The sequence below is a fragment of the Microtus ochrogaster genome, unplaced genomic scaffold (genome assembly GCF_000317375.1).
Source record: "Microtus ochrogaster isolate Prairie Vole_2 unplaced genomic scaffold, MicOch1.0 UNK20, whole genome shotgun sequence".
Taxonomy (NCBI): domain Eukaryota; kingdom Metazoa; phylum Chordata; class Mammalia; order Rodentia; family Cricetidae; genus Microtus; species Microtus ochrogaster.
The window spans coordinates 4,128,510-4,147,477 of record NW_004949118.1 but is presented as its reverse complement, the minus strand read 5'-3'; the positions used below and the strand labels follow the sequence as shown (position 1 = coordinate 4,147,477).

General features: G+C 48.9%; 1 protein-coding gene across 4 annotated transcripts in view; it reads left to right on the top strand.

The window, feature by feature from the left end:
- The first annotated feature begins 1,124 nt into the window (after positions 1–1,124).
- Mtcl1 (microtubule crosslinking factor 1) overlaps positions 1,125–18,968 on the top strand; it is a 124,509-nt gene continuing 106,665 nt past the window's right edge. For 3 of the 4 annotated variants that reach the window (XM_005367576.2, XM_013353952.2, XM_005367577.2), the window contains exons 1-3: positions 1,145–2,298; positions 12,550–12,774; positions 14,589–14,747. In XM_005367576.2, coding sequence (XP_005367633.1) covers positions 1,267–2,298; positions 12,550–12,774; positions 14,589–14,747 — 1,416 coding nt within the window. In that variant the 5' untranslated portion in view covers positions 1,145–1,266. Of the gene's footprint in view, positions 2,299–12,549; positions 12,775–14,588; positions 14,748–18,968 lie in introns of all 4 variants that reach the window. The other variant, XM_026789483.1, reaches the window with a different exon arrangement.

The following is an 18,968-nucleotide window of genomic DNA, read 5'->3' as shown; positions in this document are numbered from 1 at the left end:
TATTTCCTCGTTTAATCAGAATACATCCAGAGTCGGTATTCTCTGATTCTACAGATGAGGAGGGAATCCGAGACTCCCAAGGCCAAGCGACTTGCACAGGGGCGGAGACCGGACTCGGGTTCCTATTTGGCTGAGACTCCCGCGGACCTGGGTTTGAATCCCGGCTCAGCCACGGAGTTCAGACAAGCGGCTTCACCTCCTCGCGCCCGTGTCTCATTCTGAAGACAGCGTTTCCAATTCGGGACTGTTACTAGGACGATAAAGCGTGCACAGGGTAGCGCCTGACTCAAGGCCACAGGAACTATAAATGTGAGCTCCCTTTCAGACTCCAAGCTTGGCGAACTGCTTCTCCTATTTCTACAGCGGCTCCTCCCTCTCGGAGCTGCCCAGGCCACTGGGGGTGCCAACTGTGGAGCGCTATGCTGGTCCTGACGCTGCATCCAATACCAGTGATCCTTAAAGAAGCTCTGGGGAGAACGGTAGGGAGCGTGCAGAAGAGGAGAGGTACGAGGGGGATAGAGGAGGCTGGACCGAAGGAGAGAAAGCTGGCACCCACCCTCCATACCGCCCGCACCTTCAGTGTCCCCAAGTGGCCCATGCCCGTTCTCTTCCCTCCCTTCATCCCAGCGTTTTCTCTCCCTAGCCAGCAGTGGGTGGCGTCCCCAGTACATCCGAAGGCAAAGAGTGGTCCTTGGAGAAGAGGACGTGCGGGCGTGTGGGCACTGGGGCTCCGCGTCCCCAAGAGCTCCGGCTCCGCCCTCCAGCCCGCCCAGCCCTTCTTTCCCCTCCCCTCCCCGGCCGCCTGGCAGGAGGCGGGGCTTGCGCGCCGGGCTCGGGACGGAGGGGAGCGCGCGTGCAGCTTCTCTCCGCCGGAGCCGCCGGGCAGAAGCAGAAGCTGTGGCTGCCAGCCGGTCCCCGCGGACTGGCAGTGGGCGGGGAGCGGAGCGCAGGAGCCAGGCGCGCGCCGCCAGACAAGTGTTTTTGTGCGAGGCCGCGGCGGCTTCCGAGCTCTGAACGCACGGTGCTGGGGATGCGAACGACCGCGGCGGCTGTGCCACGAGAACCCAAGCGCCGTTGACCTGAGCGAGGGGAGAAACTCCCCCGGGTGTGCCCAGGGAGGGGGAGGGGACGGCGGGAGCGCGGGGCGCACGCCGGGCGGGGCAGGGGGTCAGTGATGACCGGGCGCGCGGGGAGGCTGCACGCCGCCGCCACCGCCGCCCGGAGCATCTGCCGCCTGAGCTGCGGATCGCGACCGCCGCCCGGGCCATGGAGACACTGAACGGCCCCGCGGGCGGCGGCGCCCCGGACGCCAAGCCGCAGCTAGCCGGCCAGCATCACCGCCACCACCACCTGCACCCGCTGGCCGAGAGGAGGCGGCTGCACCGCGCACCCTCGCCCGCCAGACCTTTCCTCAAGGATCTGCACACGCGGCCCGCCACGGCCACTACCTCCTCTGCGGGCCGTGCCCCGACTCCCGCCGCTCCACGCTCGCCCAGCCTCGCTGGGAAGGCGCCGCCGTCGCCCGGGCCCCCGGCCGCACCCGGCCGCCTCTCCCGACGCAGCGGCGTAGTCCCCGGCGCGAAGGACAAGCCGCCGCCGGGCTCCGGAGCCAGGTCGGCGGGTGGCGCCAAGGCCGCCCCGGGAACCAGGAGGGCGGCGCGCTCGGGGCCGGCGGAACCACTGCCCCGGGTCGGGAGGCCAGCTGGGGCTGAGCCGCCGCCTGCCATCGCGAAGGGCCGCAAAGCCAAGCGCAGCCCCGGGACGCCTCCAGCTCGTGCCGTCGGGCCCCCGGCTCCCGCCGCTCGGGTCCCCGCTGTGACCCTCTCGGTGACCTCGGTGGCCGGCTCGCGTATCAGCCACACGGATAGCAGCTCGGATCTCTCCGACTGCGCCTCCGAACCCTTGTCTGATGAGCAGCGCCTGCTCCCAGCCGCCAGCAGCGACGCCGAGTCGGGCACCGGCTCCAGTGACCGGGAGCCCCTGCGCGGAGCACCCACCCAGAGCTCTGGAGCCCGCGGGCCGCCGCCGGGCAGCCCCGAGCCCCCCTCCCTGCTCACGGCGCCCCCTGTCGCTGGTGCCAGTTTCGGGGGCCGAAGCAGCCCAGGCGGGGCCCCCTCAGGGTCCCCGGGACCCGGTTCGCTGGAAGATGTTGGGGGCCGAACGCTACCTGAGCGGACGATTCTCGGGACCCCCAGGGAGCCTAGCTTGGGCGAACAGCCCCGGCTCCTGGTGGTGGCCGAGGAGGAAGAGCTGCTGAGGGAGATGGAGGAACTACGTTCGGAAAATGACTACCTCAAGGTGAGCGACCTCTGGGGTGGCAGGTGTCTCAGAGGCCGACCCCGGGTCCTCTGGCTGCCTCCGAACCCTGACTCCTGGGGGAGCCTCATTAACTCCTTACCTCTTCTGTTTTGCACCCCACTGCTCTCCAGATCTACTAGGTTCTAGTAACTGAACCCCCAAACTTGTGACTTGTAGGTCTGTTTTTCAATTTTTTGCTCTTACTGTTTTTAGAAGTCTTGGCGTGTTTTCTCTGATGCCTTTTGGGTGGCTGTAAATCATTTTGAAAACATGGACCCCCACAGTGTCACCTGTTGCGGGTTATCTAAATGCCCAGCCGTGACCCCACACGCTTGCGTGCAGTCTGGTTTCCAGGTGCCGGACTTGCCCGCAGGTCCTCCTGAGGGTTCAGAAAGCTGGGCCCGCCATTCGGTCTCCTCCAGGCCTTTGTGGGTGTAGCAGAGGGGGCTGGTCCTTTTAGTGATAAACAAATTTGAAATTCAGAAGAAGTGCCTTGAACTTGCAGCCTGTGTTCAGGGACAGCAGTATTTGTGGGAGCAGCCCTGTGTAAGTGACCACAAGTAGGTTTTCAAAACCTGTGTCAGGGAAGGACTCTTTCGAAGGAACCGCAGCCTCCCGCACTCTTGAGTATTATTACCCAGTGGGGCCCGCCAGCCATGGTCTTGTCTTGTTAGCCCCGGGATGGATAATCGGTCTCCATCTTCTCTTTGGGGCTGGCCTGCAGAACAGAGGGTATAAACAGTGTTGGGGGTTGAGTTAAACATTTGGGTTACACAGAGAAAACAGCAGGGGGTGGAGAGTAAGTGGCGGTTTGATAGGAGAAAACGGGGCGCTCTCCGGTGTGTGTATGTGTGTGAAAGTGACCTAATTTTTGTAACCCTCGGGTTAGTAAATAACACCAGGAATGTAACTCTTCACACCTCTGGTACCATCCTGTTGAATATCCTCCACAGAGCCAGGTTGCCCATGCTTTCCCCAGTGGGTTATGTGGTTTGTTTTGTTAGCAGGTGTTGGACCTGCCTGATTGAGGCCCTGTACTGAGGCTGGGATGGGGGGAGGGGCGGTTCAGGTTTTTAAGGTGATTAGTGAACAAGTCAAGCTGGAATGAACACCTTAACTGTGGGTCCTCAGAACCCAAATCGTTTATCAGAAGTTACTCTTGAGTCCAGTAGTTATCATACGTGAAGCAAGGCAGACAGAAGGGAGAACTGAGCACTTTGGGACGCTTCCGATAATGTATATGCCACTTGGTCTTATGTAATAGACAGCAGCGTACATTTCAGAGGTGTGGACAGAATAAGGCAGCTAAGCTGTGTGTGTGTGTAGCACTAGGGAACACAGCATCCTGCGGGGTGAGAAAAGAAACGACGCGTTTGCAGCCCCATGGTCTGCAGCAGTCCTGATCAAATCCCAGGCATCCAGATCCAAACTGCTGGGCAGCAGAAAATGGAGTTTTCTTTTAAAGAAACTGTCACAGCATCCTCCATCTGAGAGCAGGCCGCCTAGACATCATTTCTAAGCTCATTTTTGGATGACCGCTTTATTTGCCTTGCCTTCCTCGATTTTAAACGTTTGCTTAAACCCCAGTGAATGAAAGCAGCTTTTTGACCTTGGAGCCTGATTTATGCGTATTTGACATTTCATCGGACCTTTACAACATGGTTTGGGGTTTGCCCGCATCCTCCACTCTCCAGCATGCTAGGTGTAGAACACAAGACTGCGCATGCTGAGCAACGTCTGTGCTACCGGCCCACACCTTCCAGACCCTGCTGCTGTTGTGCCCATCCTAACTCTGATTCCTCAGACACTCAGCATCTCGCTCAGGAGTGGTGCCCCTTCTGTTTGCCCTCTGCAGAGCCTCCTCCCCGGCTGCACTCTGCCTGGACACCACACAATACTTCGGAGCTCTCTTTTGCTTTCCTAGGGGAAAGGCCCATAATGAGCATGTCTCACCGGCCTGTGAAAGGCTACAGAAATCCCACTGGTAGGGTTTGATCTGCAAGACGTGTTCAGTTGCTGCTTCCTGGGGAGAAAGTGTCCTGGCTGTCCGTTCGCTGAGCCCTGGACTCCATCCTTCAGCCTTTCCTTGGACAGCAGGAGAAAGAATTGGTTAGAAGGGGTCTGAAGGAGGCGCAGGAAGCCAGAATAATTGCCTGGTATATATATGCCGTGTGTCTGCTGGGTCCTTCAGAAGCTTCCTATATATAGTAGTTCAGTTTTGAAAAGAACAGGGATCCTAACGGACTCTCCTACAGGTCAACGAGCCTGCCCCCTTGTGTAGACACTGGTTGGACTGTCACAGTGACCTCATGAGGTGTGGGCTGTCGGCATTCCTTTTTTGCTCGTGGTAGCTAGAATGTGTAAGTTATAAACTTCATTTTGCCTTTTGCTTATTGATACCACACTGGGGTACCTTGCCCCTTCCCCCCATGATAGAGGGATGCCTGCTTCTGGCACAGAACTCCTGAGATAACAGCATCTGGCTGCACCAGTGTTCTCTAAGAAGAGATTTTTTTTTTTGGTTTTTCGAGACAGGGTTTCTCTGTGGCTTTGGAGCCTGTCCTGGAACTAGCTCTGTAGACCAGGCTGGTCTCGAACTCCCAGAGATCCACCTGCCTCTGCCTCCCGAGTGCTGGGATTAAAGGCGTGCGCCACCACCGCCCGGCCTCTAAGAAGAGATTTTTGTCCAGAGGTTTTACACTTACAAGTTCTGGATGTTGTGATTACGCGAAGCATCATATTATTTTCTGAGAGAGAACTGTTACCGTGGCGGTCCAGAACTTTCTGATTTGACCAGAGTGTCTGTAATAAGAAAATAAGGTCTGGGAGGATGTCTCACTGGTAAGGAAATTTGAAGGGCATCTTTTGCGTTAGGACACTTTCTCTTCTGTGAGAAGCATGTAGGGTCATCACTAACTCTTGTCTGTTCTTTCATCAAAGGGCACTAGATAATTAGATGAAAAAACTAGAATGCTTCAGTTCCGGTGGCTTGCCTTTGCTCGAAAGGACAAGTAGAAACACACTTGACCTCTGATTAACTCACAGAGAATACTCAGAAATTAAGGTATCCAGCGTAGGTATCCTATGCCTTTGGGTCTGTTCTAGACAAACCCAGACAAGTTTCTTATTGCTGAGGACAGAATTCACAAACCGCTCGCCTGGTTCCTCCCTGCCTGGCATTTTCGCTTGAGCGCCCTGGACAATCGGACAAGTAGAGCTGCTCGTTGCCCACGTATTTATTATGCCCTCCGTTTCTGCGGGCTTTCTCCCGAGGTCATCACTGAGTTCACTGGCAGGTTTCGAAAACATCCTTTGCAGTCTCTCACTCTTTACTGTGACGCGCTCACAACGTGCCCCTGGACAGTGGACACCATCCGGACACCATGTCCTGCGTGGTGGCCCAGTGCTAGGCTAGGAAGGGCTGTTCCTTTCCGCTCTGCTTTCTGGGTTATTTTCTAAGAATCACTTTTACTTAAAAAAAAAAAAAAAAAAAAAATGAAGGCCGCAACACCGGCTTCTTGGGCGGAGTGATTTCTTAATCACTGAGGTGTTGTGGGAGGTCACGTGGTTTGAACCCCGTCATCTGGATAGTAAGCACAGATTTGGCACCCGGAACACCCCGAGTTTTGGGGGAGATTTTTAGTTTCAGGACTACAGGGTTTGTTCCATTTGGCTGACTGAATGGCAGGTGCTTAGCGTGGCCTGAGGGCTGGGTGTTAGTACGGGCAAGAATTAGCATCTCAGCCTCTGGAGGGTCAGCTCCTCCCTCCTCCCCTCCCCCCTTCCTTCGCCTTCCTTTTTCTTGAGGGTGGGGGCGAGTGTTAACGCGGATATTCTTTATTCTTCCCCGACATTCTGCTTTACATATCGGTGCTTTCTTTATTCAGCCATGAAAGCACCAATATGCTAATCTTAGGTGGCAAGACGTTGTGGCCTGGGACAGTCGCCGCCACTCAGCTGCTGGCTGGACTGTGACTTGGGAAACAATAGTAGCCGTCCCCGGGCCTGCTCAGCCACAGCTGGTCCCCCGCACAGAGCATTTCCCTTGTCCCAAAGGAAATGAGGCGGATTATTCCTCTACGACAAAAGACAGTATTTTCTGTGGTAAACTCCCAGAAGAGGAGACTATTGCAACAGTAACCAAAGGACTGTCAGTGTTCCCGCTGGGTCTGTTTGCAAGGAATTATTAATGTAGGAGTAGTTACTGATCTTTTTTAACGTCAGGTACCGAGTGATGGATGGATTTTATTACGGCATTTTCACCCATGTGTGCCATTAATCTTTGATGAAGAGAAATGACATTTGAATATCGTCATTAGTGTGATCTAGAGTTTGGGTAGTTATACCAAGAAACCCTGGATTTTGTGTTTATGGGTAGACACAGGTGGCACCCAACACCCTTCCAATCTGATGTCTGTTAAAAGGCTTGATTCATTATCTGTAGCAAAGGGGAGTCATTGGACAGCTTCACGCAATCTCAAGAATCCATTTTACATAAAATATTTTAAAAATACAGTAATGCGCAGGGAGGTGGCTTAGTGGGTATCAAAGTTGTTCCCAAACCTGGGTTTGATGCCTGCCACATACCTGGTGGAAGGAGAGAGAGCCAATTTCTGAAAGTTAATTCTCTTGGCTTCCTTAAGTATGTGTGGTGTGTAACCCCTCCCCGCAAGAATAAACACACTGTAATACTTTACAGATAAAAATATATCATAAAAATGTAGTTTTTGAATGAGATAATGACCTAATATTTAAAGTTATCCGAGCAGTCTAATGCTCAAAAGCAATATTGATTAAGGATACTGCTTTTTTTTCCCCTTATAAATCCTGCATTAAAAGGTCATCGGGGCTGGAGCGATGGCTCAGCCAGTGAGGGCATTTGCCGCTCTTGCGGGGGACCTGGGTTCCATTCCTGCACCCACCTGGCAGTTCACCACAGCTCATAAGGGTCCCATGCCTTCTGGCCTCAGAGGGCATCTGCACACACATGGTTCACATAAATCCATGCAGGCACATATATGTAAATAAAAAAGTAATACTAAATCTTAAAAAGAAAAGAGAGAAATTTGTGTGTGTGTATGGGGGGTAGAGACACCAGCATTTTCTTTGGCTTTATTTACTATATCAAAATTCGATCTGCCGAAACAATGCATGTTCTGCTTTGTTTGATAGTCTTGAAAAATGACAAAAGTGGCAGACGTCTCTAATGTTCGGGAACACTTTGTCTTCTGAAATCTCCCATGTTCTCAGAAAGAACCACCACAATCCACCCTGACCCCTGTCTGAGTATAGCGCCTTTCAGGTTTCAAGCGGCTACTGCCCTCTTACATGATTCATAATTGGCCTCTGGGGTAATCTAAAGATCACAGTTTTCCAGGCCATAGAAAGAGTTGGAATGCCGGCCTCAGTTTACCTCTGAAACAGGCCTGCTCTGTCAGGAGAGCGTTTGAACTCCCGGGTTCCTTGCTTTTAAAATGAGAATCGTTGTGTCTTCCCCGGCTGCTGCCATCTTTCCTTGAGTGCCAGTTGCTCTAACGAACGTGGATGTGTGCCATCCACTCTCAGTCTCTAAATGCCAGGCAACGTTCCTTCGTTTACATGGATGCTGGGCTTTTAAAAGCTACAATTGTAGGTTTGTTACTGTCTCGTCTGCCCTGCCTGTAACAGGCAATTTGTTGTATTTACTTGAGACTGGAGTGTGGTAGCAGACAGCCTTGTTTGCAGTCAACTTTCCTTTCTTAGCTCTGAGACCTAGATTACAGGGTCTGGCCACTGTTTGGTTTCTTGTCACTGAAAATGGAGGCTTATTTTAGGGTTAGCTCGGAGGTTAAAGTGCATGATATAGGGTACCTTCTGTTTCAGAAATTGATGTAAAATACGAGGTTATGGAAGCAGCGGTTGAAATGAGAATAATTCGGATCTTTTTCTAGCATCCAGTTCTACTAATGTGGGTGGTTATTTGTACCCAGAATAAAATTATCTGTCTACATATGGCCTGTTCAGTGGTTTGGGGGGTGCCAGCAGACAAATCACGGCTCTCATCTTAAAGAGAATAAGAAGTACTTTGTTCTGGAGCCATCTTGAGTGACCATGGCCCAGGAGCACTGATTTAGGTTACTCCTAATTCCGTGTTCCAGTGTTCCAACGTGAAAGCAGTTTCACAGGGCTTTTGTGGTTTTACAGAACAGAGAAAGCTGTTTGTAAAGCCACTTAAAACTCCTTGGGGGTGGTGTAGCAGGGAGGTGGCTCCAGCAATGGGGGAGTCGTAGGCCCAGGGTGCTTAGCCCTTGGCTTGGTGGAAGCGGTTGCTGTGCTGAGTTAATAGTTTTTTTAGGGGGAGACTTTGTTTGTTATCATGAGGTGTTTGTTCAGCTCCAGAGTGGGGCAAGGCGTGGCTGTTCGAAAAGGCTTAACACTCGCCGAAGATAAAGTAATCAGCTTCGGAACCCGCAAAATTCTAATCTTCCCACAGTACTGAAATTCCAGCCCGTCCCCAGTCTCCACAGACACAGCCTCCTTCAAGGGAGTCGGTTACAGCCAGACACAGCTTCTTTCCAGGGATATTCATTCAGAGGTGAAGGTGCATCGAAAACTGCTTTTAGCTGGTAATCACTGTTTAACCCATCACTCGAGCATAGCCAGCGGTAGGGTGGACCAGCTTCCTCTATTGAAATGTGTGGAAACCAAGGAACACTTTCATATCTGAGAACTGTATCTGCCATCTTCTTATGTATACACAGTCTTTTAAGAACAGAACAGATAATTCTAAGCATTATACCTTGGCTTTTTTTTTTTTTTTTTTTTTTTTGAGATTGGATCTCATTAGGTAGGCTAATGTGTGGTTGTCAGCCTTCCTAATGCTGTGACCTCTTAATACAGTTCCTCACATTGTGGTGACCCCAACCGTAACATCATTTTCATGGCTGCTTCTCAATTGTCATTTTGCTGTGGTTATGAATCGTAACAAAGTTTTCCGATGGTTTTAGACAACCCCAAAGGGGTCGTGACCCACAGCTCATCCACCTACCCCTGCCTTCCAGAGTGCTGGGATTAAAGGTGTGTGCCACCACAACCCAGCAGAATAGATTTATTTTAGTGATATTTTCAATGTTAGCATAAAATATTGTATAAGAGGGTGAGGGTTTTTTTGAGCATTAGCAGGTGACGGTTTGTGTGTGTGTGTGTGTGTGCGCGCGCGCGTCCATGCAAGCATACACACGTATGTGTATTCCTGTGGATGCAGGATGTTAACAGTTGATCTTCATTTTATTATTTTATAGTATTTTGTCAGAGTGTCCTATTGAATCCGGAACTCACCGATCAGGTTAGATTAGCTGGCCAGCAGCCCACAGGGATTCTGTTGATCAGGATAGTGGGCAGCTAGGAGGAAGCTGCAAGCTGGGGTTAGGGGGTTAGGGGGATGGGCTCCCAGTTTGTGTTCTAGAATATTCTGTATAGCTGAGGTTGATTGGAGAGCATCTTCCTCCAGGCGAGCCCACCAGGATTTCCTCCTGTTTCCTTTACTTCACCTTTACCCAAGATAATCTCCTTATCGGGACATTTCTTTCCGTGCAGGGTCTTCTCAAGCTGAGGCTCAGATATTGGGAGCCAAGTCCTAGCTTTAAGAACAAATCAGGATTGGGGAGGATGGTGAGAACCCCGAGATCCCTGGATCAAACTGAATAGGAGGGCCAGAAAGGCTATTGAGGGCGTTCAAGTGTGGGTGAGAGTTTCTTCTTTTTCTAGGGCCTCAGTATTAATTGAACAAAATAAATAGGAATAACTGAGCGCCTTATTCTGTAGGCATTTGAATCACCAAATACTAAACAAGTCGCGAAAATTTCTAGAATGCTTTCCTTAGTGCTTTCCCCTAATTGCTTTTTCTTGAAATATTTTGAAATATTTCATATTCGAAAGAATATATATTCAGTGTATGGCTCTACATTTGCAGGTTTGGGGGGAGGTTTCTTTACCAGTCCTCAAGACTGCAGCAAAAGCAGTGTGGCAGTTAAGTTGGAGTTCCGTTGTCCTGATGATTTGGTCTTTTCTGCATGTTGATGTTTCTTGTGTTCATACCACAAATGTTTTTGAGAGCCTGCTGTGAGCCTTCTGCCGCTCTGGGTAAGGGCCAGGGGATGAGGTTTCCAGCCTTCAGAGCTTACTGTCGGGTAGGTTGAGAAATGGGGGAAAAAAAAACACTAATATTACTAATTGGTGATAAGAGATGGGAGAAAGGCGAGAGACGCACAGACACCCCGGGACTGTTCATAGAGCCTTAACCCGTGTGCTTTACACGTTACAAGAGGGTTTTGACCCCGTGGATCTGGGCAGAAACATTTTCAGTAGGGAAGAACAGAGGGCTACAGACCCTGAGGTTCCCCAAGGCCCAGTGTGCTGGGAAGGGGTGCTGGGCAGGAATTTGAGAAAGAAAAGAAGCTCTGAAGGCTATGGTAATGGGCGGAGTCACCGAATTTACATTCTAAAGGTTAATTCCCCAGTTGTAGAGTAGACACCCTAGGATCTGGATGGAGGCTTGCTGGGAAGCTTGGAGCCTTAGAATGGTTTTCTTCTGTTTTGGGATTGAGGCCCGAAACCTGAATTAGGGTTGGGATTAGGGAGCCTGGGAGGAGAGTCACCCACTGAGAAGATAAAACTTCCAGGAGTCTAGGCTGTTGGGTAAGAGGGAAGCCAGGGGTCAAAGTCTCGGGTTGGCAGTTCTGGAATCAAGCTCACCTGCTCCTTTGAATCTAGAGTTCCTTGGGCTGGGTAGATTTTCTAGACAGACTGAAGACAGCAGACTGGGTATTTCATAGTGACTCTGCCTGTAAGGCAGGACCAGGGAGAGGGAACCAGAGGAGAAGAGCTCGTACTTCTCCGGTTACTGCAGCTTACTCTGCTCCCCATGAAGATGAAAGTACCAGGGAGTGTGTTACCATGGCATTGAGACTGGCCTGTTGGGGACATCTTGATTTTTTTCAGAAGGTCACATCACAACACAGTTTTGTTCGGTGGCATGGGAAACAGTATGAATTCATTTTGCTATCCAGACTGAACTGGGTAGAGGCCTAAGGCCAGAGCTCACCAGAGCTCGGTGTGGAGGAGTGGACTTTTATCATTTCATGCAATGTTTTTGCATCCAGAGAGCGCTCATCTTTGTAGTAAAAATGGGAGGTTTGTGAGATGCAGGATAGGAGATTGAAAAACAAAACAAAACTAAACTCAGCTTGTATTTGAAATAGTGGAGGAAAATGTTGCTCATTAGAGTCATCAAATGGTAACATTTGTATCGTAGAATAGAATTTTAGAGACGTTCGCAGGTGTGCTGTAATTCCACGGCAGTCAACAGTTATTATCCTGCTAAACTTTATGTCCATCGAAGGTAGAAGGTCTGCCTGGTTCATCTTAGTACGTAACTGGTGCCTTTGGCTTGACTCTGAGGGCTTGGTTATTTGTAGAGGTGATTTCTCTTCTGGATATGTAAGGAGTCATGGGGACTGTTTTAGATGGGAGGAAGGTCATTGGCTAATAAAGAAACTGCCTTGGCCCATTTTATTGGTTAGAACATAGGTGGGTGGAGTAAACAGAACAGAATGCTGGGGGGAAGAGGAAGTGAGCTCAGACTCGACAGCTCTGCTCTCTGGAGCAGAGGCCATGCTCCCCTCTCCCAGGCAGACACGATGGAGCAAGCCGCCAGGTCAGACATGCTGAATCTTTGCTGGTAAGAGCGATGCTACACACATTATTAGAAATGGGCTAGTCCAGGTGCGAGAGTTAGCCAAGAAGAGGCTAGAGCTAATGGGCCAAGCAGTGTTTAAAAGAATACAGTGTCCATGTAATTATTTTGGGGCATAAGCTAGCAGGTGGCCGGGGTGCTGGGGACGTAGCCCAACCGCTCATATTACAACAGAATGGCACCCAACGTGGGGCTCGAACCCACAACCCTGAGATTAAGAGTCTCATGCTCTACTGACTGAGCTAGCCAGGCGGTGGTGGTGCAAGCTTGCCAGATTTATAGGTAAACATTAGCCCGAGGCAAACACGCCCCCTAAGGGGCGGGACTTATCACTGCATCTTCAGTTCAGAAGAATACTTGGTGAGTTTACCATCTCCTGTGAGAATTTCCAGTGGTCCCTTGGTATGGCCATGAGCATTCGACATTGAGTGTATTGGGTGGAGTGGGGTGGGCTCGCGGATGGAGAGAGGCTGCCTTCCTGCGAGGGTCTGGCTCACCTGTGGCGTCTGGGTCTCTAGGATGAACTAGATGAACTCCGTGCAGAGATGGAGGAGATGAGAGACAGCTATCTAGAAGAGGACAGTTACCAGCTGCAGGAGCTCCGGAGAGAGCTGGACCGCGCCAACAAGAACTGCAGGATTCTGCAGTACCGACTCAGGAAGGCCGAGCAGAAAAGCCTGAAAGTGGCAGAAACAGGGCAGGTGGACGGGGAGCTCATCAGAAGCCTGGAGCAGGATCTGAAGGTGAGTGCGCTCACACGGCGTTCTGTGGCTAGGACTCTGAGGTGGTAACTCCACACACCTACCTACCCACTCCATATGGATTCGATTCCCAGCGTCCACATGGTGTTCGCTAACATCTCCCACAATATACGATGCCCCCTCTTCTGGTCTCAGTGGGTACTAGGGATGAACGTGACATACAGACATGTAGGCAAATACCTCTACATATAAAATAAAATTTAAATATCTTTTTTTGAAACAGAAAATGTAAAATAAAACTACCTAGATGAAAATGTTTTATTTGAGATATTTTTTTTTTTTTTTGAGACAAGGTTTCTTTATCGTTTTGAAACTAGCTCTTGTAGACCAAGCTGGTCTCAAACACACAGAGTTCTCAGCCACTCATGCAGTGCCAGGCAGTGTGAGAGAGGGTGATTTCTGGTTGTCTTACAGTTTTTCCTCACTCGCTGTCAGACAGTAAAGGAGCTTTAGGCTGGAGAGAAGGCTTGGCGGTTAAGACCACTGGATGCTCCTGCAAAGGACCTGGCTCCATTCCTAGTGACCACATAGTGGCTCATAACCATCTACAACTCACAGTTCTGGGGGATCTACCACTATCTCCTGGCCTCCATGGGCACTGCATGTAAAACATGCAGGCAAAACACTCATGCGCATAAAATAAATAAAATTAAAAACAAAAGTAAAAGAGTTTAATTGCTTTGAGCATTGCAAGGTTTTAACCACACAAGAACCACAGAAGACATCTTGAAAAACTTGACTCTGTGGAACATCTACTGCATACAGAATTTTTATTTTTTTACTGCTTTTAGGTTTTGTTTTGTTTTTTTTTCTTTCAAGAAAGGGTTTCTCTGTGTAGCTTTGGAGCCTGTCCTAGAACTCACTCTGTAGACCAGAGTGGCCTTGAACTCACAGAGATCAGCCTGCCTCTGCCTCAGGAGTGCTGGGATTAAAGGTGTGCACCACTAGTGTTTGGCTATGTGCAACTACCACCAAACAGTTTTAGGTTTAACATTGATTTGTTTGGCAGGAAGCATTCGAGTGCTAGGAGAATTGGCACTAATGCTGATATTCAATGAGAAGATAGTCCTATCCATAGTGGATTATTCATTATGAAAACCATTTTCTCTTTTACAATAGAGTTTCATGTCTTAAATTATACACTGAGTATCTGTGATGCATAGTTTTTTTTGTCTACTCGACACGAGCTAGACACATCTGAGAAGAGGGACTCACGGTTGAGAAAATGCCTCCATAATCCTGGCCTGTAGGCAAGTCTGTAGGACCTTTTCTTGGTTGATGATTGACGGGTGAGGGTCCGGCTCATTGCAGGTGGTGCCGTCCCTGGGCTGGTGGTTCTGGAAGGTATAAGAAAGCAGGCTGAGCAAGCCATGGGGAACAAGCCAGTGAGCAGCTCCCCACATGCCCTCTACTTCAGCTCCTGCCTCTACACCCCTGCCTTCAGGTCCTGCCCTGTGTTGTAGGAGTGTAAGTGGAATAAACCCTTTCCTCCCCGAGCCGCTTTTGGTCACGGAGTTTTATCACAGCAATAGAAACAGTAAGACTGTATTCGTTATTCAGAGTGCTTGTGTCTAAAGGGGTTCGGATCTTAGACCGTTTTAGATGTTCGATTTCTGGATCAGGGGTGCTCAGCGTGTAATACTTGCTTCGTTTAAATATAAGCCTGGTGCGTATCTCCTGGGTTCTTGCTATGACTAAGCTAATGGTTCTTCCTCTGAGGCTGTCTGAATGTTCCCTTAGCATCCACCCTGCCCCAGACTTCATATCCCGATGAGTTTCCCCGGTGTCCAATGCAGGTAGCCAAAGATGTGTCCGTCAGATTGCACCACGAGCTGGAGACCGTGGAGGAGAAGCGTGCTAAAGCTGAGGACGACAATGAAACTCTGCGGCAGCAGATGATCGAGGTGGAGATATCCCGACAGGCCCTCCAGAACGAGCTGGAGAGATTCAAAGAGGTAACGCGCGTGCGCGCACACACACGGGCACAGGAATCGGGCTCCTCGCGTCTCATTTTTGTGCTGGAAGGCAGGAGTCGATAAACAGTGCAAGGCTATTTGGCTCAGGGGCTCAGAAGAAAAGATATATATTACTTTTTCATTGTAGATGAAAAATAAGTCACAGATACACAGATGCTATGGAAATTTCTGGAACAAAGACTGTAGGTTGCTTACAAAGCCAAAAATATTTGCTCTCTGCTTTTTTACATAAAAGGCTTTGAAACTCTAGTCTAAATTCATTTCCTGTCATTCCTATTCAATGAGCTGACCATTAATCCCTTCAGTGTGTCTGAGTGCGGTGTGTTATTACAGAATTAAACAGTAGCTCTCCCCCCCCACCACACACACACACACTGAATTTTTTCTCTTCATGTGAGCTCTGAGTAAATTATATTTGTCCCTGAAAACTCTTGTTATCAGCCAGTGGCTTATGCCTTTTATTTTATTTTATTTAATTAATTATTTTATTTTATTTAATTAATTAATTAATTTATTTATTTGATTTTCGAGACAGGGTTTCTCTGTGGCTTTGGAGCCTGTCCTGGAACTAGCTCTTGTAGACCAGGCTGGCCTCGAACTCACAGAGATCCCCCTGCCTCTGCCTCCCGAGTGCTGGGATTAAAGGCCTGCCCCACCATCACTCGAGGGTTTATGCCTTTTAAGCCTCACAGTTGGGAGGCTGAGGCGGGCAGAAGTCAATGAGTTCAAGGCCAGCCTGACCTACGTAGCCAGCTCCGGGCCATCCAAGGCTACATAGTAAGACCCTGTCTCAAAATGGCAACGACAAAGCTCTCTGTAAATAGATTCGTGCTGCAGACATGTTCCTTTGTGTGCACATGTCTATGTATTATTCAGCCGATAGGATCCGACATAGATATCTATATATAGGTATAGATATTTTCGACTGTTACAGAGTGATTATTCTAGCAAAGTAGTCTAGAAAAATGTTCCATTTGCATATGGCAATGTAAATCCCGACGGCATTCTTTTTGACTTTGTTACAAGACTGTAGCTGCGTGTTTTCTTGGAAAACACCCTGCATACTGATGAAGTCTGCAGCGCTGGGGGAGGCTGGTTCACACTGGCACGTGACCTGCTGATAGCCTCAAGTAGCAGTTCATGTCTTCTGGGTCCATTTGTTTCATTTAGGCGTTCCCACCCAAATGTTCAGCACCCCACTTTGTTCAGGCGGGGTCCCGAGTTCTGGGGCTGAAGACATTGAAGTACACTGTAGTCCTTCAGGGTACCCAAGGTTTTTTGCAAAGCACAAACCACAGCAAAGCAACGATGCTCTGTATAACGTGAGCTCCACTGGAAGGGGCAGGGGCTTGTCTGTCTGGTTCACCATGGAATCCTTGAGCCTGAATGTGGGCCTGAACACATTCCGGGTGAGGGAGCGAGCACAGATGGCCATCGCGGCTTGCAGGGGACGGGTGCGAGGCTGCAAGGTTTCCCAGCCCAGGAGGCTCGCTTCTGAAGGCTTGTTTCCATCATGAGCACAGTGCAACCCTTAATTGCTGCCTGCTTCATCCTCAGGCTGGAGGAGTTTGCGCTCTAATCATGGATTTTTTTTAAAGTTTTTATTTATTTATTTATTTGGCCTCATTCACCATCACTGGTACCTTTTATCGTCTGCTCTTCCTTTGGTCTTAGTTTTCTGAAACTGTGCTGTTTTACAGGTCAATCCCTACCTGTGTGCATAGAAAATAATTGAGAAGTATATTTTATAAGATTGATTTGGACAGGTGTTTTGGTATTAAAATTAAACACACACACACACACACACACACACACACACACACACACACATTATGTATGTTACCAGGACCCGCACCGATACTGAAGTCCAGAGATGTTCGAGTCTCTTACAGAAAATGATAAGACTTTTCAATAGAACTTGAGCACATCTGCATACTTTATTTATTTCTACGCTATTTATTATGTCCAATACAATAGAGTCACTATATAAAGAGTTGTTTTGTTAATGTCACTTAGACACGAATCCTAAAAATCTAGTCTACGCAACCAGGTTGGCAGCGATATTTTTTGGTGGACTGTTTTATACCCCTGGTTGGTTGAACCTGCCCGCGTGGAGCACACGGATGCAGAAGACAGACTGCATATATATTTTAAACAAGGGAAGAGTCTGCATATGTTTTAAATGGATTTCGTGAGCCGTGGGAGGAAGCATGACTGCTGTTGTTTTCTACATGGACAGTAAAGCCGGAGGAAGCAGGGCCATCAGCCCCTCCCTGTGGGTTAAACTGACACAGCGGGACAAAAGGGCTTCCTTCCTTCCTTCCTTCCTTCCTTCCTTCCTTCCTTCTTTCTTTCTTTCTTTCTTTCTTTCTTTCTTTCTTTCTTTGAGACAGGGTTTCTCTGTGTAGCTCTGGAGCCTGTCCTAGAACCTGCCCTGTAGACCAGGCTGGCCTCGAACTCACAGAGATCACCTGCCTCTGCTTTCCAAATGCTGGGATTAAAGGTATGTGCTACCAGGCCTGGTTAGCTTCCCCTTTTCAAAGATGGTCACCCTTATGCTTTTTTTTTTAATTAATTTATTTATTATGTATATAATATTCTGTCTGTGTGCATGTCTGCAGGCCAGAAGAGGGTACCAGACCTCTTTACAGATGGTTGTGAGCCACCATGTGGTTGCCGGGAATTGAACTCAGGACCTTTGGAAGAGCAGGCAATGCTCTTAACCACTGAGCCATCTCTCCAGCCCCCACCCTTATGCTTTTTTTACTCTACAATAACACCCTCCCCCAGCTTTTTAATACAGTCATAAACTAGACACAAGTAATAAGTAGCCAGATTAGTTGGCAATTTCTAAGGACAGAGATACGTCACCCCAGTGAATCAGTGCTGTGGAAAGGAGTATTGAAAGACAAATTGAGTATCAGATCCCATTGGCTGGTAGTTGTGATTTTGAGATTTAGGATGATTTCCATATCATAAAATAGAATGAGACCCCATCACCACCACTGGACCAGTGGTAGAGCAGTGGGTTTTGTGGCATAGGAACAGGGAAAGAGAAGCCTGGTGGGTGGCGCTCAGGTCACACAGAGGACACTCACATCAGTAGGAATGACTTGTTTGTATTATTTGACTGTTCGGTCTCTCCTGGTCTGTCAGATAGGCATGCAGTTGGGGTGAGGCGTGTAGAACTTCAGCCAGAGAATTTTATTGGGGTTCCCTCTGCTTCTCTAAACCCGTTACAGGAGCTCTGTTCAAACAAACGGCCTCGTATATTTTACTGGGGTTCCTTCTGGTTCTCTGAACCTGCTGTAGGAGCTTGGTTCAAACTGCCTCGTATTTTCTTTAACGGGAATCGCAGGAGCCGCCAGAAACCAGAGGCTTTTTGTGGGTCGTCTTTTCCAGACCCTGGATGTGACGTCATGGTGGGGTTTGTGCTTAGTAAACAAGTGGCTGATGTTATGCGTCTGTGTACCAGAGACTGTGGCTGCGCCTAGTCTGTCTGTGTGTACCAGAGACTGTGGCTGCTCCGAGTCTGTCTGTGTGTACCAGAGACTGTGGCTGCGCCTAGTCTGTCTGTGTGTACCAGAGACTGTGGCTGCTCCGAGTCTGTCTGTGTGTACCAGAGAGAGACTGTGGCTGCTCCGAGTCTGGGTGGAGATTTTCATGTAATTCCATCAGAGTGAAGCTTTAAAATTTCAGCTGTAACCCATGGCAGGGAGGATATTGTCTGTGTTCAGGGTACAGATGTAAACGTTTGATGAAGTCATATTTCTCTGTCTGTGGAGCCTACTATATTTTCACCCTTGCTCCGTTTGGTTTTAATTGATTTACAGCCCATCCTTGTATTGCTGTAGTTTGTAAAAGTGCATTCATTAATTAAAAAATTAATTTTTGTGTACTTTATAATTTGGTCTTACTGTAATTCGGGCTGTGTCAAACTCTTGCTTTATGTATTTTGAAGCTATATTTTAAAATCCAGGTAGATTTAGAAGCTTTGGGATAAATCACGCAAATCAGTTGGCAGGGACGTCTATTCTACTGGACTTGCCTAGGATAGCTTTTCTGTGGTTCTTTAGTGTCTGATTTACTATGATTATGTTTTAGGTTATTATTATTATTTTTTTAAATATTTATTTATTTATTTATTTATTTATTTATTTATTTATTTATTTATTATGTATACAATATTCTGTCTGTGTG